This window comes from Dunckerocampus dactyliophorus, chromosome 6, assembly GCF_027744805.1.
Source record: "Dunckerocampus dactyliophorus isolate RoL2022-P2 chromosome 6, RoL_Ddac_1.1, whole genome shotgun sequence".
NCBI classification, from domain to species: Eukaryota; Metazoa; Chordata; class Actinopteri; order Syngnathiformes; family Syngnathidae; genus Dunckerocampus; species Dunckerocampus dactyliophorus.
Window position 1 is genome coordinate 14083257 of NC_072824.1, and position 26217 is coordinate 14109473.

At 41.7% G+C, this 26217-nt stretch overlaps 1 protein-coding gene and 4 non-coding genes across 8 annotated transcripts in view; all 5 read right to left on the reverse strand.

Annotated features, from left to right (window-relative positions):
- Nucleotides 1-354: 354 nt before the first annotated feature.
- On the reverse strand, nt 355-446 carry LOC129184071 (small nucleolar RNA SNORD60). Its single transcript, XR_008571462.1, has one exon. It is a non-coding gene; the product is annotated as a small nucleolar RNA SNORD60 (small nucleolar RNA).
- Nucleotides 447-817: 371 nt separating this feature from the next.
- Nucleotides 818-908, reverse strand: LOC129184068 (small nucleolar RNA SNORD60). Its single transcript, XR_008571459.1, has one exon. It is a non-coding gene; the product is annotated as a small nucleolar RNA SNORD60 (small nucleolar RNA).
- An 892-nt stretch (nt 909-1800) lies between these two features.
- Nucleotides 1801-1892, reverse strand: LOC129184072 (small nucleolar RNA SNORD60). The gene has a single exon (XR_008571463.1). It is a non-coding gene; the product is annotated as a small nucleolar RNA SNORD60 (small nucleolar RNA).
- Nucleotides 1893-2082: 190 nt separating this feature from the next.
- Nucleotides 2083-2170, reverse strand: LOC129184070 (small nucleolar RNA SNORD60). The gene has a single exon (XR_008571461.1). It is a non-coding gene; the product is annotated as a small nucleolar RNA SNORD60 (small nucleolar RNA).
- Nucleotides 2171-6044: 3874 nt separating this feature from the next.
- Nucleotides 6045-26217, reverse strand: part of si:dkeyp-9d4.3 (caskin-1) — a 42232-nt gene continuing 22059 nt past the window's right edge. Inside the window, exons 8-22 of one of the 4 annotated variants that reach the window (XM_054778876.1) lie at nt 24298-24406; nt 23790-23884; nt 23470-23584; nt 18373-18657; nt 17243-17341; nt 16968-17152; nt 16199-16280; nt 15469-15536; nt 13161-13265; nt 12700-12801; nt 12395-12533; nt 9694-10496; nt 9010-9631; nt 8273-8861; nt 6045-7560 (exon numbers count right to left, since the gene is read on the reverse strand). In XM_054778876.1, the coding sequence (XP_054634851.1) occupies nt 7476-7560; nt 8273-8861; nt 9010-9631; nt 9694-10496; nt 12395-12533; nt 12700-12801; nt 13161-13265; nt 15469-15536; nt 16199-16280; nt 16968-17152; nt 17243-17341; nt 18373-18657; nt 23470-23584; nt 23790-23884; nt 24298-24406 (3483 nt within the window). In that variant the 3' untranslated portion in view covers nt 6045-7475. Of the gene's footprint in view, nt 7561-8272; nt 8862-9009; nt 9632-9693; nt 10497-12394; nt 12534-12699; nt 12802-13160; nt 13269-15468; nt 15537-16198; nt 16281-16967; nt 17153-17242; nt 17342-18372; nt 18658-23469; nt 23585-23789; nt 23885-24297; nt 24407-26217 lie in introns of all 4 variants that reach the window. The other 3 variants (XM_054778878.1, XM_054778875.1, XM_054778879.1) reach the window with 3 other exon arrangements.

Sequence of the window (26217 nt, forward strand, 5' to 3'; positions counted from 1 at the left end):
AAAATCTTTGACTGTGCAAGACCCATCTATCAATACAGGCCTTCGTGAATTATTTCCTTAGTTGCTTTAGCAATTTACAAGTCCTTTGTAAGGATAAACGGCATAGAAGATGGATGTCCTGTGTAGGAAACATGCATCAGTCATTTTAGAAATAGCTTGAAAACCTGGAAGAGACAAAAAAAAAAAAAGGTAAAACAAACCTGACTCCAACCAGAACTAGCAGAGAAACTACAAATAGAACTTACCACGAACTCAATACCATCTCAACGCTGGGATGCTTCAATCTGTGGCACAGAAATACAATATCACTACACACATTTAGAAATTGCTGCATTCATTTAACGTCTAGTTAAGTAGCCTCAGGATAAGTTAGAATCACAAGCTGTAGTTCAGCTGTCATAGTAGGTGTCAGAAAAAATGTTTTAAAAAATGTGTCATCACAGGCTGAAGTTTATTTTCATGGAATCATATTACAAACTCACCAGCGCTCACATCCAGCCAGGTCCCATTGGACCTCAAGGTGGACTAGTCAATCTTCAGTGTGTCATGCAATCTGAAACATAAGCAGCAAGAACTTGATGGAAAAAGCAAACAATTGCACATTTTTAAACATAATTGTGCAATGAAGCCTCAGGAATAAAGTTTTTCATAGATGCATATTACAAACTCACCAGCTTTCATGTCCAGCAATTTGTCAACTCGTCCCAAACACTTGAAAAATGGGACCTTCCCTGCATGGTACAATCTGCGCCGAAGACAGGCCAACATTAAAGACTGGGCACGTATAGTAAATGCATTCTAATTTCCAAACATAACGAAGCCTCAGAATTACAGTTAGAATCACAAGCTGTAGTTCAGCTGTCATAGTAGGTGTCAGAAAAGTACTTTCAAATTTGTCATCACTGGCTGAAAGTTTTTCCTGTACACATTAGGAATGTCCCAATCCAATCTTCAGGATCGCCTGCCACGGAAAGATCGAATATTGGCTTCCGCCACGAGATGGGGCCGATCCGGTTGCCGGAATGTTCGTAACTATGGGCCACACACTAGGTGCGGTAATGCGCCTCAAAGCCGGTTACCACTCGACTCCCACAAGAAGAAAACACCACAATGCAGACATGTCCGAGGTGTACCGTGGTGAAGTTTGTTTCACGGTGGACTTTGGATATTCGGCTCAGCGGTATTCACCCTCACTGTGCCGTGACTGCTGTGTCATGGTGCAGGGAGTTCACACTGAAAGTGCCGCTGTAGCCGCTGGTTATTCTAGGAGCCATCAATAAATTCCTATTGCATTGAAGAGTTTGTAAAAATTAAAAAAAGAAAGTCATTCTAAACCACACCACAAATTCATCTATAAACCATGTGAAATTATTAGTCCTACCCTAAAGGTATTTTACACACCAACAATTTGCACAATTTTATATTTTATTGAAGTAGGGACCTGACTCGAGTTTGTTACAAAAGCCAAACTATTGTTGGTCATACTGTGTAATGCACAGTTGCATTATTTAATGCTTTGAAGAGCTATTTACATAATATTCACTTCCACAAATTAATGTTTGTAAGAAATGCTTAAAAAAATTAAAATTCGGATCAGATCGGAAGCCAAAAAATGGATCAGGACATCCCTAGCACGCATACTACAAACTCACCTGTTCTCCTTTCCAGCCCCCTTTGTCCTCAAGTTGGACCAGTCACTCTTGGAATGGGACATTTTTGCACGAAGCAATCTCTAAGTCACAAATCAGAGCAAATGAGCTCTCACACATACAACACATATTTTGAAACACAACAGTAATGAAGCCTCAGGATTACAGTTCAAATCACAAGCTGTAGTTCAGCTGTCAGAGAAGGTGTCAGAAAAGTACTTTTCAAATTTTTCATCACCAGCTTCAAGAGTTTATTTTCATAGATACATATTACAAACTCACCAGCTTTCATGTCCAGCAAGTTGTCATCAACTCGTCCCAAGCACTCTTTAAAATGGGACCTTCCCTCCATGGTGCAATCTGTGCTCAAGACAGGCCAACATTAAAGACTGGGCACGTATAGTAAATGCATTGCAATGTCCACATAATAATGAAGCCTCAGATTAAAGTTTGAATCACAAGCTGTAGTTCAGCTGTCATAGAAGGTGTCAAATGTATTTTCAAATTTGTCATCAACGGCTGAAGAACTATTGATAATGCAACAACCGGTGGGCTTACCGCATCATCCTTTCCAATGGTGCATTCTTAAGTCACCTTCACATCTGTATTAGCCTCCTCTGTGGAAAGAACAGTTGGAAAAGTTGAGCAAGCTTCTGATATTCATATTAAAAAAAACAGTTCAATTAAATAGGAATGTTACAATCCATGCGCTTGTTTAGGAGTTTGTGGGGACATCCCTGAAAATGCAGCTTCTTCACAGGATATCGGGTGCATTTTCATTGGAATAGAAGTTATGTAGATTACGGTACTACTTCCTCCTCCTCAGTTTCATATCCAATTTATACCAAGTCTTGAACCACATCGAATCATGATTGCTTTGAAAGTGAAGTCCTTTCAAACTTATGGATCGGCGCTTCAGGACAAGATAAAAGCTATGTGGGATACAAATTCACTTTAATAGCTATAGCTATATTTAAATTTCATTAAAATCTGAAGGTAGGAAATGTTAATTTTGCCCCGGAATTACTGTGAACATGCAATTTGTAGTGCAGCACGGAAACTAATACAGCGTGCTGCTGCACACAAGTTATGAAACTTAATTTTCTTCCCTCGACGTTTCGATTATCAAAAAAATGTAAACGGCTACTCTGACAAAATGTCAGAGCCGAAGTAATTATATATTTTTATAGTACGATTGTACTTGCCAAGGTCCGTGGGTCGATCACAGCTTTAGTCTTGACTCAATGTTAAAGTAATGGGAACCAAAGGCACCATTTCCCGGTATGAAATGCACTCTGACGCCTTTAATACTCGTTAGTCATGTTTTATAAGAATTAATCAGACTTGATTTCAAAATTTTGTAACATTCCGAAATTTAAACAATGTTAAACTATATTAGCCTCCTGCTAGCTTGAACTTCTCGCAAGAATTCACCCAAAATGGCTCAACTTAAATTACCCATTGGAGTCTTAAGTGTTTGCGAATGATACAATTCCACCAACGTAAAGTTTACATTTTGTTAAAAACGAATATGAGACGGTTTAAGACAAGTTTGCGTCCCTCGCGCACGTGTTACTGAGACGCCACGTGGTCGCATGCGTAAAAGAAACGTGTTCACTCAACTCCTCAAACATTTTGTTTTAAACACGTGGTCGCATGCATGAAAGTAACGTGTTCACTCACCTCAAACATTTTGGTTTTAAACGATTACATGATCAAACAGGGGGATTTGGCTCGTCGTCACTGCCATTATGTGTAAAAGAAAGACACACGGGACAACTGTGTGCCATGTGTGCGTCGCCTCATAGAAGCTGAAGGAAAGAGAATGACGAGAGCAAGAGCAGAAATTTTATTCATCTTCCGGCCAACAAAACCGGAAGTTTCGATGCCCTATTTCCGGTGGGCCTGTGAACCACTTAATAATGACCAAAGAAATTAAAAATGTTGAATACAGACGCCTGCAGATATAATATTCTTTATATATAATATTAATGTATTTACAAAACAATTATATCCACGTCTCTACAAAACAAATCTTTGCTGTCGCGGTGTCTCACGAGGCCGTCATACAGAAGCTAGAGCATCATGGGAGTTGTAGTGTTTTGCAGCTAATAAGATTACAATAAAATGACAAATACCTGAAGGTTCAAGTAAAAGTAGTCACTTCGTTGTAATTTTAAAACTATACAAGTAAAAATCTACTCAAAAGCGCATGTAAAAAATTATTTAAAATGTACTCAAGGGTAAACATTACCTTTTTTGAGTGGGGGGGGGGTCGCCTTTTACTGCAAAAAAGGAAAAGGTACAACTCTCAAATGACGTGTTCTTGAATGAAGCAACACTTATGAATTTAAAGAGCAAAATAAAAGAAATCATCTCCCTCACAAGTGCATTTTTCTCAGTAATTGACTGGACTAAAATGTAGCAATGCACAATACTTTAAATAACAAACATACAGTACTTATGCCAATATACAAGTACATACACTTCTCATCACAATTTTCAGAGCAGTTGAAAAGTTGAAGAATGTCCATTTTGCACTGTTGGATCTTAAGGAGGTTCTAAGTTGAGCTTCAAAATGCAAAAAGAAGAAATGAGAGTGAGACAAAATGTTTTCAATAAGCAATTTATTGCAAACAAACAAAGTGAAATAGGCTGTCCATCAGCTGATCAAAACTTTGTTTAAGACCATAGCTAAAAAAGCAAAAACATTTTTCAAAAAAGGACTCATTAGTAATCAGTAGCTGCACTATTCTGGTTTATCACCTTTGGGCATGTTTGATGCCAGTGTTTCCAGGAGGCTAGTGAGAATGTTGGGCCAGGTGGTGAAGATGGCTTCATGGAGGGCACCCTGGAACTGATGACCATTTCTGTAAATTTCCCTTGCCATCCATCCCCAAATGTTCACACTTGGATTTAGATCAGGGGAACACACAGTATGGTCCAAAAGAGTGATGTTATTCCTCTGGAAGAAGTACTTTGTCCGGTGGGCATTGTGGACTGCAGTGTTGTCCTGTTGAAAAACAGTCATTACCACACAGACGAGGGCCTTCAGCCACAAGGGATGCCCCCTGCACAACCTGAAGCGCCATTGTTCCATCGAAGGATTTAATGCGTTTTACGTTACACTTATTTTTTAGCGTGTCAGGTTAGGTTGATAACCTCTGAATCAAAGATGAATAGCATCAAATTAATACACAAACTTAAATACTGTGTTTTGAAGCAAAAATAGTTGTTATATACCACTGGTCTCTCCGGTCTTCTCTTGCTAAAATCATCTGAGTAGTGGTGTCTTTTCATTGTCCACTGAATTTACCAATTATTTACTTTCTGTACAACCATCTGGCATCATATAACACAGGTGATAGGTATGTCACATAGGTGTCAAAAAAGCCCATTTTGCATCATATTCTAATCAGAGATTTGAAAGACATGCATTTTTACCATCATAATCGGCATAACAATTGTCATACTCTTTGATGAACACAAGTACAGTCATGTGAGGCTTGTATGCTTCAATAAGCCAAATTTGAGCGAACAATGCCAGTAGTGTTGGAAGCCATCAGGACCATTAAGGTTCCATTTTTTCTCATCAGAGAATAAAACTTACTTCCATCTTTCAATGTCCCATGTTTGGTTTGGCGATCTCCTGCAAATTCCAAACAGGCAATTTTGTGGCGTTGACCGAGACAAGGCCTGTGAAGACGTTTTTTGTTCTTAAAAGCCTTCTCTCGCAGATGCCGTCGGTGGTTTTTGGGCTGCACTCTGCACCAAAAACAACCTTCATTTGGGCCGAGGGTCATCCCGTGTCTTGACGGACAGCAAATCGGACCCTCCGGCTCATGGCCGTTGACATTTTTTTTTGGTACACCACTTGGCTTTTTTTGTTCCATAACCCTCAGGATCTTTTAAGAAGTTTAAAATTGTCTTACTGCATCCAACCTCAGTAGCAATGTGCGCACTGTGAGAGGCCTTGCCGATGCAGCTCAACACATTGACATTGAATCCACATTTTTGCCAAAATTTTAACTTTTAAAGGCTGTGGTCTTAAGCTTTGACACTCAAATTTCACTTTAATTTCTTCTTTTTGCATTTTGAAGCTCTACTTACAGTAGAACCTCCTTAAGATCAGACAGTGCAACATGTAAATTCATGCAATTTTTTTGAGTGATCTGAAAATTTTCGTCAATAGTGTATTTTAAAAATGACCAAAAGAAGTACAAACATATAAAAAAAACTATTCAGTTACTCAGTTTTTTTTACTTTCCACCTTTAACCATATCCTTCTATCTCTATGCCGGTGTTTAACTGTTTCTTTGGATCACCACACGTTCAAATGGAGAAAAAGTGCTAAATCAATTGTATTATAGAGTAAACAGAAGCACACTCTAAGCCTTTAAAGATTATTCCTTACATTTATTCTCTTCACATCTGTACAGGAATGCACCGTCACAGCAGAAACACAACCTTAGACCCAACCATGGCACAACAGCCTTCACAACACATTCAGACAGAAATGTACAGACTCCATCAACTCACCTCGAATGAATGTTTATCATTAATATTGTCATTATTCGCATAGAACTATCTGTCTCTCAAATATATTTTCTTCTTTTCCCAAAGAGCATAAAAATACAAGTGGATTCTTTATCGGGATGAACACTGGCGCTTTTATCCACTATTTGGCCTACATTGGAAATACACTGAAAATTGGGAGCGGAGGGCAGCAAAACTGACTTATAACACCTTAAAAGTTTAATGGGCTTGCAAAAGGCTTCTCAAAGAACATACTGAACGAAACTGCAAATGTCTCCTAAGAAGGATATACGTGGCATGGGTTTGTGAGGAAACCGAAAGACCATCAAATGAAATGAGTAGGAAAACAAAAAAAAGTATGGAAGAACACTACCAAGGCACAGAGAAATGCAGAGTAAACAAATAATGGACATGGACGGAGAGCCGGGCAGAGGCATTTTACTAACCAACACTAAAGGGAGCTCTACAAGCTCACACACCCAGATATTGTATATCATAAACTATACTGGATGTACCATACAAAGCATTGAAATATAGGATCATCTTTTAAAAACACTGTTCACAGCAGCAGGACAAGAGGGATACATCATGTGCTTGTGCGTGTCTTTGCATAATGTATGCGTGTGTATTGAACCAATAGGAGGTGTGTGTCTTTTGGTGTCTTGGAAATTCATGGGCACAAATCTACAAGCATTGTTCCGATCATGTGAATAACTACAGGATGAATTTGAAGAAGGACACTGACATTTCATTAGGACAACACACCCTCGGAACTGGACAACAACAACAACAGCAACAACAACATGAACAGAGACAGCACACCATCGGAAGGGTGGGTGCACCGCAACCCTCCATCCATACAGAAGAAGACAAGCGCTAGATCAAGCAAGGAAAAATGCATCCTCAGAGACGGTGCAGAAGTAGCCTGTTTTTGCATGTTTTTGAAAAATACTCAACAGCCTGCTCCCTGTATGTCTGGCTGTCCTGCTGTCCTTCAAGTGAGTCTGTTTATGTGCTTATTTTTACTTGTAGTCTGTAGAGAGAAGGAACATGGTTGTGCTTTTCAGTCCACAGCCACCTGAGGCTGCTCGCTGGGCTGCAGAACATCACAGGCCTCGCCTCGCCAAACAAACCCCAAGAGGACACCCTCCTCCATCTCTCTCTGCTCCGGAGTGGTCACGTCCATGCACACACCTCTGTGGCCTCTGGAGCAATTTTTGTCAACACTCCTACATATGATCAGGGAAAGGCAAGGGGGGCGGCTTTTTGGAAAAAAAGACACTTGGGAGATCAGTCGAGCATTGCGTCCAGTTGGTCCGCCAAATCGTCAAACATGCTGCCGATGTCATCCAGGATGGACACGGTTGTCTTTTTGCTGGAGAAATGGGAAAACATTTGTATTCACAATAAGGTAGAATTAAACCTCGGTTTTCATACGCCCCACTTTTCGTATGATTCTGTTTTCGTTGAAAATTTGCCCCCAAATTTTGCCTCAGTTTTCATACAGTATTGCACGTAACAAACTCGCCCATTTTCCCTGTTCTGTATCGTTCTGTCTATTTCCCAAACAAAGCACCATACGCGTTGCTGACTCACTGTCTGTGCATTTGTTGATTGACTGCGACTGCTACATAACCCACCATAAGGTCAAAGAAAGTCACGAGTGCCAGCACTTAATAAAGAAAGTGAGAAACACTACTGAATTGGATGTCGCCACAATGTACTGGAAGTTCCATCCGTTGTATGTTATGAATGAATTTATATGAACTTCAACTACACATTTCATTACACAACACATAAACATCATCATTTAGAAATACCACACTTTGGTGTTATGGTTGAGTTATTCATTTCAGTAAAGTTGTTATAGAGAACCACAATTCTCATCAGTCTCAACCTCACTGATGAGCTTTAGAGGCCAGTGGCCCTAATTAAAGCTGTGCCCATTTGAGAATAGCAAGCTGTCCTAGTTGTTCAATTCATCCATGACAGTAGTGAGATGAAATAAGTTGTGAATCACTCTTGCAAAGTTAATTTTCCTCCTAAATGGAGCGTAAATATCTTCTATTTATATCATAAATACTTACTCATTTTGTGCTTCATCCTCATTTATTTTATGTTCTACAGCCTGCAAAGCTGCAGCCAAGGAGGCACTGGTCTCCTCCAGACGATGCTGAGCCCCCTCCTCTTCCTCCTCTGTAACTGCTCTCTCTCCTCCCCTCTGGGATGACTTCCCCTCCAAGTTCTCCTCCTCTCCTCTCCTCCTCTCCGCCTCCTCCTCCTCTTTGTGCTTCTTCTGCTCCCTCTCCGTCCTCCTCTCCTCTTCCTCCTCAACCTCCCGCCCACCAAGGAGGTCGATAGAGAGGCCAGCAATGGAGGAGCGTGGCGGTTTGACTGGGTGCGGAGACGGCGTGGAGGGACTCTGTGCTGGTGAAGGAGAGTTAAGGGGGAGTCCCGGTGAAAGAGAGGGGGCAGAGGGGGTGCTGGGAGCGGGAAGAGGGGTGGCAGCTGCGGTGGGTGTCGGGGAAGGTTTGGGGGCCAGGGTGGGGCTTGATGCTGCTGGGCTGGTGGCTGCAGGGCTCATGGCGGGTGAGGCTACCATTGCTTTCCCTGGTTTGGGAGCTGTTGGAGGGCCGCGAGGTTTTGGCGACACAGGAGGCGGAACACGCTTTGTTTCTGTCAAACAATATAATGAAGTGGTCATTTTGAGCCAGTGATCCAAGTCATACGCAGTGGCATACATATACTTTACAGATACATAACATTTATAGTTATAGAACTAAAATCAACAAATGAAAATTACACAAATCTAAAAAGTCCTTACCAGGACTCTGTGCTGTTTCCGTGTTATCAGGACCAGGTATCGGGACCCGACGAGTTGGTGTGAGGGGGTCAACTTGCGTCTTCTTCAGGGCAACCGAAGATGGTTTAGGTGAGACGGGCGGCTTCAGAGACTTCCTGGCCTCCATCCACTCACAGCTCTCCCTGCTGTTCTCTGTCCTATCAGAAGCCTCCGATACGGGCCTCCGCCTCAGCACCACACCGCCATTCTGCTGCCAGCTACTATCTGCTTGACTGCTGGAAGAGTCTGATTGTTTATTGCTTATTTGGGCGACAGCTTCTGATTGCTCAGTAGTGCGTGGCCTCCTGCGTAAGGTGTCCGTGCCGGTTGTCATGGTAACAACAGTGGGAGCGTTTGCGGGCGCTTCGCAGTCTGTTGGTAGAGGACGAGGTTTCCTTCGGAGCGTCGCTGAGCTGTCTGTGATCTCTGAAGCGGAGGTGACGACAGTGGAGCGGGGTCGGGGCTCTGGGCGTTGCTGGGCTGGTTTTTGCGGTACCTGATCACCCTGAGGTCCACTGATTGTCCTGCGTCGGTTCAGGACATCGTCATCTTCCGATCCAAGACCACCTGAACCAGCCTGGCGACGAAGTGTGGGGGGACTGACCTGGAGAGAACATGACAAGTATTAACAAAGGTAATATTGATAAATTACACAGAGACACACACCTGAAGGTAGTTGGTGCTGCTTCCCAGATTCCTGGGCAAGGTTTTTGCTCCACTCACAATGGACGTCTCCAGCATGGCGGCGAGGCTACGCACACTCCCAGAAGCGCCCTCTGATCTTTCCAGGCCTGCTGACTCCTGAACTCTTAATGCTGATCCTAGACTGCCGCAGTCGCTGGCTCTCCGCTCTCGAAAAGTTGGCAGGCCAAGAAGCCCCTCCACTTGTCCTTCTCCCTCCCCATCACCTCCGGTGATAGAAGAACAGGACCGCTTCGGTGGCGTCGGCGGCCGACCTTTCCGCCGGGGCCGCAGTGTGACAGATGACTGGCTGCGGTTAACGGTGACATCATTGGCGGCAGCGGTGCGTGTGGAACTGCTGCGGCACACAGTGGCGTATCGTGAGTCTGTTTCTGGCCCCGTCAGACTGTGAGTTCTACGTCGCTCCTCCTCCTCGCTGGGCAGGCGGAGCGTCGGTACATGCGAATCTGCTGGTGCCTGCTGGGTGGAAGGTCGCGGTCGAGCCCTGGGGGAGGCCTGCTGGTTTCGAGTGTGTGTGGGGGTTTGCGGTGGAGTTTTCGTCGGTGTGTGAGGAGGAGTTTGTGAATGAGAGATACTTGGACGGGGTTTTGCCAATGGGCTAGGGCCGCCGTCACGCTGTTTTCTTGACTCTGTGCGTGGCTCAGAAACGCTGCTGTCGGCTGGGCTGCATGGAGGTGTGGAGGGACTCTCAAGAGCCTCAGGGACACTTCCTCCTCTTTGTAAGTCCTTCAGTCTCCTCACTCCTAACATTAGCTTCTTCTGGTGGCCTGCAAGGAGCAAAGAGACCAGACCCAAACATCCTCTCATTTACTAATTGGCATATTTAATGTCAACTACACAATAGTGTATTTAATACAACAAACTGTATTGTAATGTAATGTAACTAAGTGTGACTGTCCAATTCATGAATTAAGCAGTGCCAGTTTCCTAAGGGGCAGATAACAGCCTGTGACTGCATGACCCCCCAGCTAGTATCTGAATGTTGAGGTTTCATGTGACAAAAGAATCCCAAGTTTGATTTTATATTTATATTTCGGGATGTTGAGGTTAAGAAAACGGCTTATTACCATAATTCCCAAGTTTGATTTGGTTCCCCCAACTGGCACAGGGTTGCTGAGATTAAGAAGATGGCCTGTAACCAAAGAACCCCAGGTTCGATTCCCCAAATGGCACTGAGATGCCTAGGTTAAGAAAAACAGCCTATGACCAAAGAACCCCAGGTTTGATTACCCAACTAGAATGGGTGGAGTGAATGAGCATAACTCGCTCTGTGCACACGCCCTGCATTCACAGATTAGGTGTGCAAGAGAAACTCGCCTTAAGTACACCCCAGTTTTGTAGGATTCAGTTTTCAGCAAAAATTATTGCCAAACAGGAGTTTGAAGTCCAGGACCACAAGGCTGGCAAACAGTTTTTACCCACAGGCCATCAGGCTTCTCAACGAAGCACTCACACACGCCGCACGCAACACAAGCACACACTCATAGCACTTTATTTATTTATTTGTATTATTTATTTGTATTAATGTCTCTTCTGTTGTTGTTGCTTAATTTATTGGTATATATGTTTATGTGTTTATGTTTCTTATGTTCTTATTCTTTCTTGTGTTTTCTTTCTTTTCTTGGGAGAATGAACAGAATAAGATTTTCATTGCATGGTATAACTGCTGTTTTACCATGCACATGACAATAAAACTCTCTTGAATCTTGAAAAATATGTGTCAGTTTTTGTACACTGTCTCAGTTATCGTACGGCCAAACAATGCCCCTAACAAACTAGTCTGTTTGCCTGCATATCATTCTGTGGAATCAAATGCCCAAACAGAGCATCCATGCATTGGTTGCTCTGTGAAGAATGGATCGTGGTTGTTGTAGAATTGGGACATTATAGACAGATTGTGGCCAGGGACTCCTTTAATCATCTTTATTATGTGTGTGGTTGGTTGACTTGTTCATAGAACACACACAGAATGGTGAGTTAAGCTTTTGTCCTGTCAATAAGCACTGTGCAACCTGCACAGATGAGGCGTTCACGCACACGACGTATTTCTGAGTCTTAACACACTTTCAGACAGTCTGTGCTTTTTTTTTTTAAACTGCTGCAAAAAAGTTGCAAGTGCCAGAGCTTTTATAAAGAAGGCGAGAAAGACTATTGAATTCAAGAAAAAAGTCGTGGCATAGTATGAATGTTACGTCTGTTACAGTGGCATTGTAATTTTAACACATGTTGCAGGGGGAATGGTTTAAGGGAGACACATTACAGAAAGTGAGCCGGTCCAGTGTGTGTAATGATGATTGTACCTGCAATTAAAGCTCAAGTGAGAATGTATACAGCTCTATCCATCCATTCTTTAAAGTTAAGTTTGTTAGTTAGTCATTTATATGTTCTCCGCTTTGTTTTCTGCGTGTAAAACTATCATTATTCTCTATGAAATTTGTTTTTGTTCATATTTATGGGCGTTTGCATTGTATTAATTGGAATTGCATTATTTCCGATGGAAAAAAATGATCAGTTTTCGTACATTTCGGTTTCCATCTGACATTTTGGAACGGATTAATAATGAAAACCAATGTTCCACTGTACATGACAATAAATAGGAAATTTAATGTAAACAGGCACATGTTTCTCATCACAATATTAATTAAATGGCACACTTGTTCCTTACCTAATTTAGTAATGCCGATCTCTTGAAGATCCTCAAGGCTAATGTCAGAGATGAAGTCAATATTTTCATAACCATTCTGCACCAGAACCTGGTAATATTGACTGAGACCCAGGTGAGAGAGAAAATCTGCCAGATTGGCCTACAAAAACACACATACACAGTGAGGTGCCTAAAGGCTACTTTACAGATGCATGCAAAAATTCAGTTTGGTAATAGAATAAATTAGTGGTGTGTGAATCAGTTTAAGCGTAACTCGACATAAGCCCGTTCAGTTCCACTTAATGTAATACATGTGAGAACCTTACAGGCTTGTGGTCTGGCAGCCAGTCTGTGGAGGGCAGCTTACTGATCTCTGACATTAACTTCTTCCGATGTCCAGGTTTCATGACCCCGATCGCCGTCATGTCCTTCAGAGCAAAACACACTTTGTCCCACCGGAAATGTACTACTTTGAAATGTAAACAACACTATCAAGCATATATTTATGACATGTATTCATAAGATGCGCACACCTAGAGGAACATTATGCGCTTGACAATCTCTGGTGAGTGTTCTCTGTTCTCTAAAGGGGTTTACATCATAGCAGACTCAATATAAGACTGGTCAAGGCCCAGGACTCACACCAGGGAGGTGGGGATCAAGTGACAGAGACACGGGGGCCATGATGACATCATCCAGGTCAGCAGGGAGCTGATTTGACTGCTTTGCTGAGCAGAGACTTGACAAAAGAGGCGGGGCGTGAGGGGGTCAGGGGTCTTGACCTTACCTCATGGGTCATGCAGCTAACGGTCTCTAGATCGTATCCGGCGGTGAGGAAGTGGGTGGTGTAGAACTGCAGCTGAAACTCACCCAGCCACGCCACTACTGCCTGCTTCTAGAACATAGAACACAACATGCTACTGCCAGATTCTGGAACACAGGACATAGCATTGTATTGCCTGCTTCTAGAGCACAGGGCAGTGCTGTATACTGTATGTCTTGACTGAGAACAATACACTACTGCCTGCTTCTAGAACACAGAACAAAACATGCTGCTTCTGATTCTAGAACAAAGAATACCACTGCTGGTTTGTAGAACACAGTACACTACTTTTAATGGAACATTGATCAAACTGCTATAAATACATGCTACACTTTCTTTCGAGAAGAGTGAACTTAAAATATTACTGCCTGCTCGTAGAACATAAAATGCAACATGCTACTGCCTGATTCTAGAACATACTGTAGACCAGGGGCCCCCAACCACCGGTCCGAGGGCGGGGGCTGCAACACTACAGTATAGTCTACTTCCTCCTGCTTTTAGAGCATAGCCCGTAGGACACTGTATACATGTTGACAACAAGATACCATTGCTTGCATTGCATGAGTACAGAGCGCATTGTGGTACAAGTATTGCCTGCTTTGAGAACACTGGACACAGAGTTCTACTGCCTGCTAATAGAACACAGAATATCATTATATATACAGTATGTAGAACTCATTGAAGCAGATACCCCTATCTGCTTCTACAAACATGCTATACTGTAGTCTGCTTGTAGAATATAGAATAACACTGCCTTCTTCAAGAACGCAACATACTACTGCTAATAGGACACTCAAAAAACTACTACTGTACATCTACTGCATATTATACCTTTTTTGCAGAACAGTGAGCTCAAGATACTACTGCCTGCTTGTTGAATAGAGAGCCCAAAGTACGGATGCCTGCTTCTAGTACACACATATCCTCTTCTTGAGAACACAATAGTCCAGGCCACCAGTAGGACAGTGCACGGGTTCTTCTGAAGAATCTAAACGTAATCTTGGACATGGCATAGAAAATTGCATTAAAGGGGACTGTTCTCCAAAATGACACATCCTCAAAGGGGAAAATAAGATAGAGAAGAATGTCAAATACAAGCCCTCTTTCAGCCTTTGCAATGCACAAGAGCAGGCAGAAGAATGATGAATAAAATGATTTGTGCAGAACATAGCTGTCCTGTTCCTGGTGAGAAAGAAAAACAATCTCCAATTCTCCACCATACCACACACTGTGTGGATTTATGGACACACTTGGGGTAGTCTAAAGTCAAGACTTTAGATAACTATTTAGACATCACCTCACATCAAATCACAGTATCAGTTTGTTTGTGCTGCCTGCCAAGCTGATTTTCAGTAAGGTGAGCGTGGGAAAAGAAAAGAAAACTATTAACATTTTGGGCAGATATATTTCGCAGACCAAACAAGTTCCCCAAAAGTGTCTGCATGCTGCTTTTGCAATTAGGGTGAACTTTTAAATAGCTTTTGGCACACATGGTGAACAAGGTCCACGGCTATCTGAGACAATTCCATCATTTACTGCTCCATGCTCAACATCAGAAGTTGGATGTAAATGAACAAAAGCGAGTAAAGTGAAAATAATTCACTTCCATTTTCTCTGCAGTTATTCTCGTCAAGAGTCTACTTTGGATGACTAATGAATACATACCCTTGTCAAACACAAAACATCTTTTATGACTGACTGTATGTTTGTATGGTCTTGTTATATTAGGCGTACCGTATTTCAAGGAAACTCCTCAGATTACACTATGTGAACGCAAGTACTGGGACATGTGGTCATTCCACCTACAGGAAGTACAAAAAAAATGAAAATAATGCATCCCTTCTTCTGGGAAGGCAAGACTTTGGAGTGTGCTTGTGGGAAATTTAGTCCATTCAGGTCAGCGCTTGCTAATATTGGGCCTGGCTCACTATCTGCCAAAGGTGTATGACTGGGATGAGATCAAGTTCTTCCACAGCAAAGTCCATAGAGGACACATTGTAAACAGCAGTTTCTAGAAGGCATCATCTGCTTGTTTCTAGAAGACCACACAGAACCTACTTTCACACATTACATGGTGCAGCTGGCAGGTGATTAGTGTGGCAGCATGAGGGATAAATTGGGAGGTGGGGGCCCCAAGACACTGACTGACGTCTCCATCTGTCTGTCACAGCGCCTGTCTCTTTGGTGACCGGGGTAAAATCATGCTAGCTGACCACACCTACCTACTACCTAACACCAGCCCCTTGAGACAATATAACATCCAAAAACTCACTTTTCCATCATCCTCTTCTGCCTTGCGCTCAAAGGGCCGCTGCTCCTGAACAGTGGAGGTGGAAGAGCCTTGGAGCCCAGGTGAGGTAATTTGAAAAGAGAAGAGACAAAATATAAGTTGAGGGCATACATTAGGACATTACACACTATCTGTATATTTCCTGAAGCATTGGCCTCTACTCTAATTAACTGTGCTTCAAATGAACACTTCCTTTTTTCCCCTAAGCAATTTTTAAAATTTACCTCTCCTCTAACATTTGATACAGAGTGGTGGTGTTTTCAGCTCCATGGCCATTAATGCATCACTCCAGTAACTATTACTGAATTAAGATACAGAATCTGGACAATAGTTTAAATATGTCATTGCCTAATTACAGCAAATGTTTTAACCACTAATGCTGACTTGTAGCAATAAATAGTCTTTGTTTTTATACAGTGCTCCTTGTAAATGGACACTACAATCGTCTTAATGCTGCTCAAGGCTAATTCAAACAGACAGACAGCTTTTAGAGAACCAAATGATGACAAAAGTTATCCACATCACTCCACATAGCGCCTCGTATTTGTGTGAAACATTTTGATCCTTCTGAACTGCAGTGTTTAATCACATCATACCTCGAGCTTTGGAATCACCGATGTGATCAAAATAGACTCAATATTGGTGTAAAAAAACAAAACAAAATATTAGGAAATACTGCGTCCATTTATTTGCACGAGATTTGTGCTCTTACTCGCTGACTGCTCAATGGACTGTGACTGCTCCAGAAGATGCTCCTTGGCTTTTACTGACTGGGACAGGACGGTGGCTAGGAGCTAAATAACACAAGAGACAAACAAACACACTCAAAGGCACAATCAAGCACATGTGCTCAAAAGGAATCACTTATTCTTCAGTGTATTTGAGACACAAATATTAGAAACAGTATGATGCACTGCAGTTATACACCACTGCCAACTACAACCACAATACTGGTTGCCAGTCAGTCACAGGGCAGATATAGACATATAATCATTCGGGCCATCTCTGAGTGGGGACTGAAACCACACTGCCTGCATGCAAGACAGGCAAATCAACCACTAGACCAGTGGTTCTCAACCACTGTTCTGCAGCACATTAGTGTGCCATGACAGATTATCAGGTGTGCCACGATAACTTATCCAAATACACTTACGTAATTGGTCTGACAATTATTTATTACTACAAATAATATATTTTTGTTCATCTATCTCTGCCAGGGACATATAGTGCGAGGAAGAACAATTAAATGCTCTTGCACTCTATGGCAGAAAGTACGTAATTAACCTGTGTATATACTTTCATGTTTGTTGGTAAGATTTTTCTAATGGTCGGGAAACACTGTAATCAAAAGTGAACAGTGTTATTTTTGTGAGGGCAGCTGTTGCATTGGATCCTACTGAAATGTGCCGCTGCATCTGAACAAATAAAATCAGACATCACAGACCTGCAAACATGACAAAAAATAAAGCAGTGTTTTTAACCTTGACCCCTTCAGCTTGTGCGTTCAGACCCGGAGCATTAAGGCCGTGTGTGTTAACACCCGGTGTGGGTGCTGGGTGAGGACTGGGTGCAGGTGTCGTCAGAACATGCGTGTTACCCGAGCCCTGCAGGCTGCTCGATGACCGAATGCTACCGAGGCTGCCCACGCTGCCGCTACGTTCGCCCCCTAAAGACACAAACACACATTCAGCATGCATAAAGTATGGCTTTTTTGCACTTAACTGCACAATGTCAACCACACACACTCTCACTTTACCTGTAAGCGGTTTGCGTAGCACCCAGATGTCCTCGCTGGTGCTGCTCTGCTGGCCCAAAGTGGGAGAGCCTTGAGGACTCAACTCTGTAGTCCGAGAACCTGTCACACATGCAAAAAGACACACACTTCTAACCACCATCACAATTTAGGCTTGACAACACCTGAAATGACTAAGTACATTGCTGTCTAGTTCACTGTGACGAACATACCAACAAATTTACCACTCACAGTCGTCTCATTTGTCATCAATTTTTTTATACACTGGTCATTTCATTAGGTACACCTACACAATCAAATGAGAGCCAAGGGGCCAGTAGGCGCAGTTTTGATTCACACTGTATCTTACAAATATTAATTTAACCATATGTTTATTATTGCAGTTGACGTTTACAGTGGTGTACATCTGCACTGAATCATACTGCACACTACTGTTTGTTCTACTGTATTTTATTTACCTTATTAGGTTACATGAGAAGTACAAATAATAAACACATAGTCAAAGTAATACTTATTTTTGATACAGTCCTAAGACTTTCGCTCCCTTACTTAATGATGTTGCCAGTGAGTGTAAATAAAGAAGAAAGCTGCGGAAGCTATAGTGATTTAAAATCTTGATTGATTTTATTGTGAGTTGAGGCTAATTTATAGGATGACTTAATGCTACATTTCCACAAAAACTGTCACTCTGTTTCCTAAAATTGCATTACTATTTGTTGTTTACAGTGATATTCCTACAAAGCCATGAAAACAATTCTGCTTCAAAACAGAAGATTAATTTTGTTTTTTTTCCCCTCAGAAAAAAAGGATAATCCTTTGTGACAAAATCCACATTTGGTTGTTGAGATATTAAAACTGTTTGAGCAAAACATTCTTGGCACAGCCTCAGCAGTGAAACAAAATGTACTTTTGGCAGATGTTTCAGCAGAAAAAATATCACAAAACATTGGCAAATACAGTTTACTAATACAGTACAATAAAGTTACTTCCTAGTACAATGTGCTCTACAATGTTCACAATGTGCTTTATTGCAAATTGCATAAACTTAAATAGTAGTCTGAGATGAAGGTGTGGTTTGTTTACTAAAAAGAATAGATCTTTAAGGTTACTATAAAGTGTACTACTGTATGTACCTGTCTGACTTTGCTGCTCCTGAGAAGTGGAGAGAGGAGGAGCAGGAGGAGGAGTATTTGACAGAGGAGGAGGAGTGGAGAGAGAAGGTGGAGAGATGGGAAGCGGAACGTACCCAAATGAGGAGAAGCGAGGGAGTGACTGTGCGTTGGGATGAGGGGGAGGGGAGGGCAGATGAAGGGGCAGCACTTTGGATGGAGGGTATGAGTGTCCGTTGACTGAGGCAATGGGACATGGGTTGGGCCTGCGCAGCAGCAGGGTGTGGCACTGCTGGGAGGGAGAATGGCCTGGACTCAAGCCAGGAGGTGGAGGAGGGTGCAAAAGAGATGCAAAACAACAACAACAACAACAACACAACAACAACAACTCATCAGTTAAAATAAAAACTATCAAAACAGAAAGTAAGAATTATTCAAAAGAGAAAGTATGAGAAAATAACACATCCATATATCCACAGGGAATATACTCATATAAGGTCAAATGTAACAATAATACCATTGTAGTAATAAAGCAAAGTGTCGCTGTCCAATAAAAATAATTTATCTCCATTTGTCTGGAAGGTAAAATGTTAATCTAATAATTGTATACAGTGTATGATTTTCATTGGACAGCAACAAAAGCGACACATGGACAAGCAACGCATGCATGCATAGCAGACACCTGCATCACAAGGCTCCCTTCATGTAACACTCTAGGCATGTGACCTCCTCAAGACCCCTCGTTGAGTTTTAATTTAACACGCAATGAAGATACAGATAACTATTGTCTGTATGGCTGACTGACGTCATTATATGCTGTTACCATTGCTTGCAAACTTACTTGTGACTTTGGCCAGAGACATAAGAATAGGTGACAATAAAGGATCTTTGAATTGACAGCAGTTTGTTGATATGGTTTTGCTCCATTTGTGCATATTTTCATTTTGATTCTCCTGTTTTCATATGATACTGCAGCAATGAGAATATTGCGTATATTACTGAGCTATGATTCAGTGGTTGTGCTATAGAGGGCAGTGGCATTTGCCTGCTAGTTTGAGTTAGCCCAAGAGAGAAGAAGAGTTGCCGAGGCGTGTTAGCTGCATTGAAGTATGGTGTGGGTCTTGCTGTAAAGTATATAGTGCTGTTTGTAGATACCAATAAAAGGCTGATTTATTCACAGTCCTGGCTCATCATTGTTCTGCCGACACTACAGTATTTTATTCTCTTATCTAACAGAGTTGCTATGGTAATTTCATTGTATGTCTTGACTATAGTGACAGTAACGCTTTCGTACATGTGCATATCTTTCATCCGTTTGCTAACAATCTTCAACAAAAAAAAAGGTTTAAAATCCAGGTTAATATTGCCATGCATTTATTTTGAAGCTCATTTTGCACTGAACAGGAAATCACTGGGTGCACGTTTTAATGCTATGCAACAATACAGTACTTATGTTGCAGGACTCTGCTTAGCAATAGTATGGAAGTTGACAATACTATGAAACATGTCAACATATACAGAACAATTTTCATTAAAATGACACCTTTGGGGCTCAAATTTTATGTCAAGAAAAGCGGTCAACCATGTATGTCAACGTCAACTTAAGCGGGCACTTTTAATAATAACAATAACATGGTAGACAAGGACTTGATGAGTTATTCGACAGAGGCAGGTTGGCGACATAAGCTGGATCGACTTAAATGAGTTCCACTGTACAGTAGAGTGGAATCCCGGTTGGCGTGCGCCTCGGTTAGCGTTTTTTCATGTGAAAGTAGAAAATTTACACCAAAATTTTGCCTCGGTTTGCGAAAATATTCCGGTTAGCATACAATATGGTGCTTGACGTGTTATTAATGTACTGCATGAGTCCAACTGTATTTTTAATATATTTTTCTCACAAAAAGTCCTGAGCCTCTAACAAAGAAGCTTAGCTGGCTAACAGAATGTCAACCGGAACTGTAAGTCAGCTACGTTGCCCATCACCATTCCTGCACAGTGGCCTAGTGGTTAGGATGTTGGCCACACAGTCAGGAGATAAGGAAAATCTGGGTTTCAAATCTCTGTCCGAGCATCTCTGTGTGGGGTTTGTGTGTTGGGTTAATTGGAGACTCTAAATTTTCCAGGTGTGAGTGTGAATGGTTGTTTGTCTATATGTGTCCCGCGATTGGCAGGCAACCTGTCTGAAGTTGATAACATCTTCCTGTTTTGTCATGAGTTATTTCGTGACTTCAACAGCGTTTCTCATGTTCTGGCTCCATTTTAGGTTATTGAGATGAGAAATACGATTCAAGAAATAACTCATGGCAGAAGTGATGTATCGCTACCACATTGTGTCTTTGGGAATAGTATTATCAAGAATCACGTCTTCAGTGAAGGTAAAAGTAACCTTAAATGTTCACTTATCCCTCTCATTCATTATTTTCATGTCTTTATATGCATTTCAAACTGTTTTCTACATGTAAAATTATAATAGCAAAACTATAAACACCTGTTTTGTGTTAAACATGTTATGGGAAAAATGGATTCGGTTAGCGTCTGTTTTGGTTAGAGTTGGACCCTCTGGAATAAATTAATGACGCTAACCAAGGTTCCACTGTAGAAGAAATAGGCTATTAGGCGCCTCTTTAAGGCCCTTCCTCTTTTCCAATTGGCTAACATATTGAAGCCTTCCAATGGGCAACATGCCTGTCCTTTCTTGTAAAGCCAATAAATATAGTCAGAACAATTATGTTCAGAAAAGTGTTGGAGTGACTTGCTCATGTCTACAACCACAATAATAAAGTTATTGTTGAAATTGATGCCTCTCTTGTCTCTTGAGTGTCATTCAAAACTGAGCATTATTATCTCTGGCAGGCACAATTTATGATAGAGCTCTTGTATTGGTTACCATTATACTGTGCATATGTACCGAATGAAGCGTTTTGTTAGTACAGACCCTTTCCAAAAAATTAGAATGTCATGGAAAAGTTGTTTAATTTCCATAATTCCATTCAAAAAGTTAAACTTTCATAGATTATAGATTCAGGGCCCACAATTTAAACGATTTCCAGTATTTATTTGTTTATTTTTACATAATTTGGGCTTCCAGCTCATTAAACCCACGAAAACAGGAATTCAAAAAATTAGAATACTGTGAAGAAATCAGCCCAAATTTTGCAGGGCATGAATGTTTTAAACTGAGTGTCACACACTAATCATCTACTAAACTCAAATCACCTGCACAGGCTTCCCCAGGTGTCATTAAATTGCTTCAGTTTGGTTCAATTGTCTCAGTTTGGTTCAATATGGGGAAGACTGCAGACATGACAACTGGCCAGAAGACCATCATTGATACCCTCCATAGGATGGGTAAGCCACAAAAGTTCATAGCTAAGGAGGCTGGTTGTTCACAGAGTGCTGTGTCCAAGCATATCAATGGAAAGTCTAGAGGAAGGGCAAAATGTGGCAGGAGAAGATGCACCAGCAAAAGAGATGACCGTGGGCTTCAGCGGATTATCAAACAGGGAAGATTCAAGAATCTGGCAGAGATCCAGAAAGAGTGGAATGAGGCAGGAGTCACAGCTTCAAAAACCACCACATTCAGACACATCCGGGAGATGGGCTACAACTGTCGGGTTCCTCGGGTCAAGCCACTTCTGAACCTGAGCCAACGTAAGAAGCGTCTCCACTGGGCCAAGGAGAAGGACTGGACTGTTGGCCAGTGGTCCAAGGTCCTCTTTTCCGATGAAAGTAAAGTGTGCCTTTCATTTGGGAATCAAGGTCCAAGGGTTTGGAGGAAGACGGGTGAGGAACAGAACCCAAGCTGCCTGAGGTCCAGTGTGAAATATCCACAGTCCGTCATGATTTGGGGTGCAATGTCCGGTGCAGGTGTTGGTAAACTCTGCTTTCTTAAATCCAAGGTCACCGCAACAGTCTACCAGAATGTTTTAGAGGTCTTCATGATTCCTTCTGCTGAGGATCTGTATGAAGATGCAGATTTCATCTTCCAGCAGGACTTGGCCCCTGCCCATACCGCCAGAAGCACCAAAACCTGGTTCGATGCCCATGCCATCACAGTGCTTGACTGGCCAGCCAACTCACCGGACCTAAACCCCATTGAGAATCTATGGGGTATTCTCAAGAGGAAAATGAGGGGCACCAGACCCAACAACAAAGAAGAGCTGACAGCAAGCATCAAGGAAATCTGGGCTTCCATAACTCCCAGGCAATGCCACAGGCTGATTGCTTCAATGCCACGTCGCATCGAGGCAGTGATTAAGGCAAAGGGATTCCCAACCAAGTATTGAAGATTGACATATCGTTTTGAAAGTACCATATTTTGATTGATTTGATGTGATCCTAATTTCTTTCTTTTTTTTCCTGCAAAAACTGAGAAGTGTATGGTGATTTCTTCACAGTATTCTAATGTTTTGAATTCCTGTTTTCGTGGGTTTTATGAGCTGGAAGCCCAAATTACGTAAAAATAAACAAACACTTGAAATTGTTTAAATTGTGGGCCCTGAATCTATAATGTATGAAAGTTTAACTTTTTGAATGGAATCATGGAAATTAAACAACTTTTCCATGACGTTCAAATTTTTTGGAAAGGGTCTGTATATGTAACGACAATGAACGTGAGATATGAGTGAATAAAAGGTTGGCTTTGTGATACAGGCCTCTACAGATCTTGCAGTTTCACTCAACAGACGGTATATTACATCTGGACAACATGACTCCATTTAAATTCACCTTTTACATAGACAAAATATCCCAGATTTGCAACACTGAGTAGATAGCTTGATGAACCGAACCACCCCGAGGCATAGGGGGTGATCAAAAGCTATTGGATTGACTTTCATTGACGTTTCATGTTGTCCATTCTCAATATACTGTCCAGGATTTATTCACTGGGTAGGATGATATCATAGGAGAAATAGAAATAGGGAAAAGGATGACGGGTTGAAGTGATGTTTTTTGGGGTGGTAAACCTGTAATTCACAATGAATGAATGGGTTTCCTAAAATGGCCAACGATGCTGCAGCTGTCTGCAACTTATGATCCGCTATAGCTACATCAAAGGCTGCTGTGCACACGCACGCACGCAGACACACACACACACACAGCTGTGGTGTGGGTGGTTACCTGCCCTCTTGATGACTTCCACCATGTTGGAGGGGAAGTAACCCACACGGTCATTTCCTGTACGGTTATCATGAATGCAACCCTTCCATCGGCCGTCTGAGTGCTGCTCCAAAACCTGTCAACATACAATTATTAACATATTTAACGTCTACATTTGATATTTGATATCTGAATTTGCCATTTTGGGATGGTACATTCTCCCCTTAGCTTGTAAAGAATGCAACTTAAAAACATGTGCTTTTGTATTGATTTCTTGAAGTAGAGACATGAAGAAGAGTATCGCTGTTTACTGTGGATAGAGAATTAGAAGCTCGCTGTACCGTAATAATGTCTCCAGCTTTGATATTGAGGCTGGTGAGGTCATAGTTGTTGCAGTAATCCTTCAGTGCTCGCACCTGCATAGCAGCTGATGCGTCTGCAAGACACAGGTAAAGCTGAGCAGCATCAGACGCTGGAGTGGATTCACTCATATAAAAGCAAGCTACCCTCCACCATGAGTATTGTAATTTTGTCTAAACAACATTCATGTTCACACATAACAATGTATTTACAGTTACTGTAAGTGTACAAGTGCATGTCAAAGCAAATAGTGCCATAATGGTATGATGGTGTTAGAAAACCTAAAAGTGACACCAAGTCAGAAGCCTAAAGTCAGTCATTTCCTCCAATGGCATAGCAATTACTTTGGCGAACTGAGGTATTAAGGTCAGAAAAACAATAGATTTAAAAAACATAGAAAACAAAGGAATATCTGTATGTATTTCCTTATCTAATAGCTTTATTTTTAAACCCATTTGGACATTTTTTTTGCTTATACTGTAAACTCACCTCTCAGTAGTTGTTTAATCTCCCTGCTAGCCTGCGTGGTGGTGAACTGGTTAACAATGTCCAGCGCAGTTTGACTCAAAGTGTTCCTCACTCCTGCACTGATGCCACTCTGAGTGAATAAGGGCGTGAAGATAAGTGCTGGTGTTACAATAAAAGCATTTTACATGAGAGTCACATGCATATTAAATGCTGTCTTTCTGGGGAAGTCTGGAGGAGGAGTTGCACTCATGCACCCATAGCAACCCTATGCCACTTTAGCAATCCTATGTAGCACTACCCAGGTAGTCATTTGGGGGCCCAAGGCAAACCTAGTCATTGGGGCCCTCCACATCCTTCTTTTTTTATTTAAATTTTTAGAAAATGTGGTAACAGGGATAGCTCGGCGACTGTTTCGCTCCCATCATCCGGAATCAATCTGCACATGTACAGTAACATGGAATAGTCCAGCAGTTCCCAAACTTTTTACAGTCGCGTACAACTTCAGACATTTGAGTTGAAGCCATGTACCCCCTGCTGCTGCACACTTAAAAACATAAACCATTTTTACATTTCATTAAATTGAAATATTAAACATGATTGGTTAATTAATTTTATAGTAAGTAATTCTGGTTCAAAAATGTGTATTCTGCATGGTCAAATTTTTATAAATGTTTTACTGAGCACTGATACATAGATAAGATGTGAATTTCTCTTGGAGATGAATAAAGTATCTAATTATTCGTCCTACATATGTTTTATTTTCAGTCAGATGTTGGGATCCTTACCTTTGAATGGGTTGAACTTGAGCTTCACATTTGTCCACTTGCAATAGCTATGATTTAAATCTACATATTATTTTGATACCAAACTGAAAGGGAAAGTTGAACAAATATGATAAAGAAGTATCCAAAGTACAAATACATACAAGCAGCGATAAGGCCTCATTTTCAGGGGAATCTCCACTCTCTCATCTTGACACGCACATACATTGACAGGTTTTCACAGTGCGGGGATTGGAACACAAATATAACTTAAACCTTCCAGATTAAACATTAACATCTTAATACACAACATAATCATCAAACTTACTTACTTATTCATATAACTCACACGAAGAACAACGAAGAACTTTATGCGGTGTCTCATTCCTTCTTTCTGCTATGACGGTGCGCTCTGTGCTATGAGGTTCAGGTGCGCTCGTAATTGTGAGTGTTAAGCGCTAGTTGTTTTTCATTTTTATTCACGTACCCCCAATGACAATTGGAGTACCCCACTTTGGGAACATAGGAAATAGTCCATCATGATAGATTTTTGTTGTAGTTGTAGTTTTAAGCATGTGAATTAAGACTGAAACAGTAATATGTACTTTAAATTGAAGAAAAAAAGAGAAAGAATCAGTTTTTATGAGACGTTTGGGGGCCTCTGGAAATGTCAGGGCCCTAGGCAATTGCCTGTGTATGCCACGCCTGCCACTACCATGTGCACCCTTAGCAGCCATCCAGCCACCAATGGAAATCCTACACACCTGTAGCAAGCCTGTTCACCTATGAAAACACATCAGGAGCAACCCTGTGCACCAAGAGACACCCCGAACAACCCTCCGCATCTGTAGCAAGCCTGTACAGCCTTTGTGCAGTTATAGCAACCCTAGAAACCTGTTCCAAACCCTATGCAACCCAATGTGCATTCATAACAACAATGTGTAACCGCAGCAGCCGTAACCAAGTAGTAACCCTGCACAAATGTAGCGACCTGATGCATCTGTAGGAGCCATGTAGTCAGCCTGTGCACCTGTAGCAGCCCTATGTACCTTTAGCAATTCTGTGTGCCAGTAGAAACCATGTGGAAATGTCACCTCTGTGTAACTGTTACTAACAGCAGTCTTGTGCACAAGCAGCAACAAAAGCAAGCCATTGTTAGTGAGTACAGTCGTGCCTCATT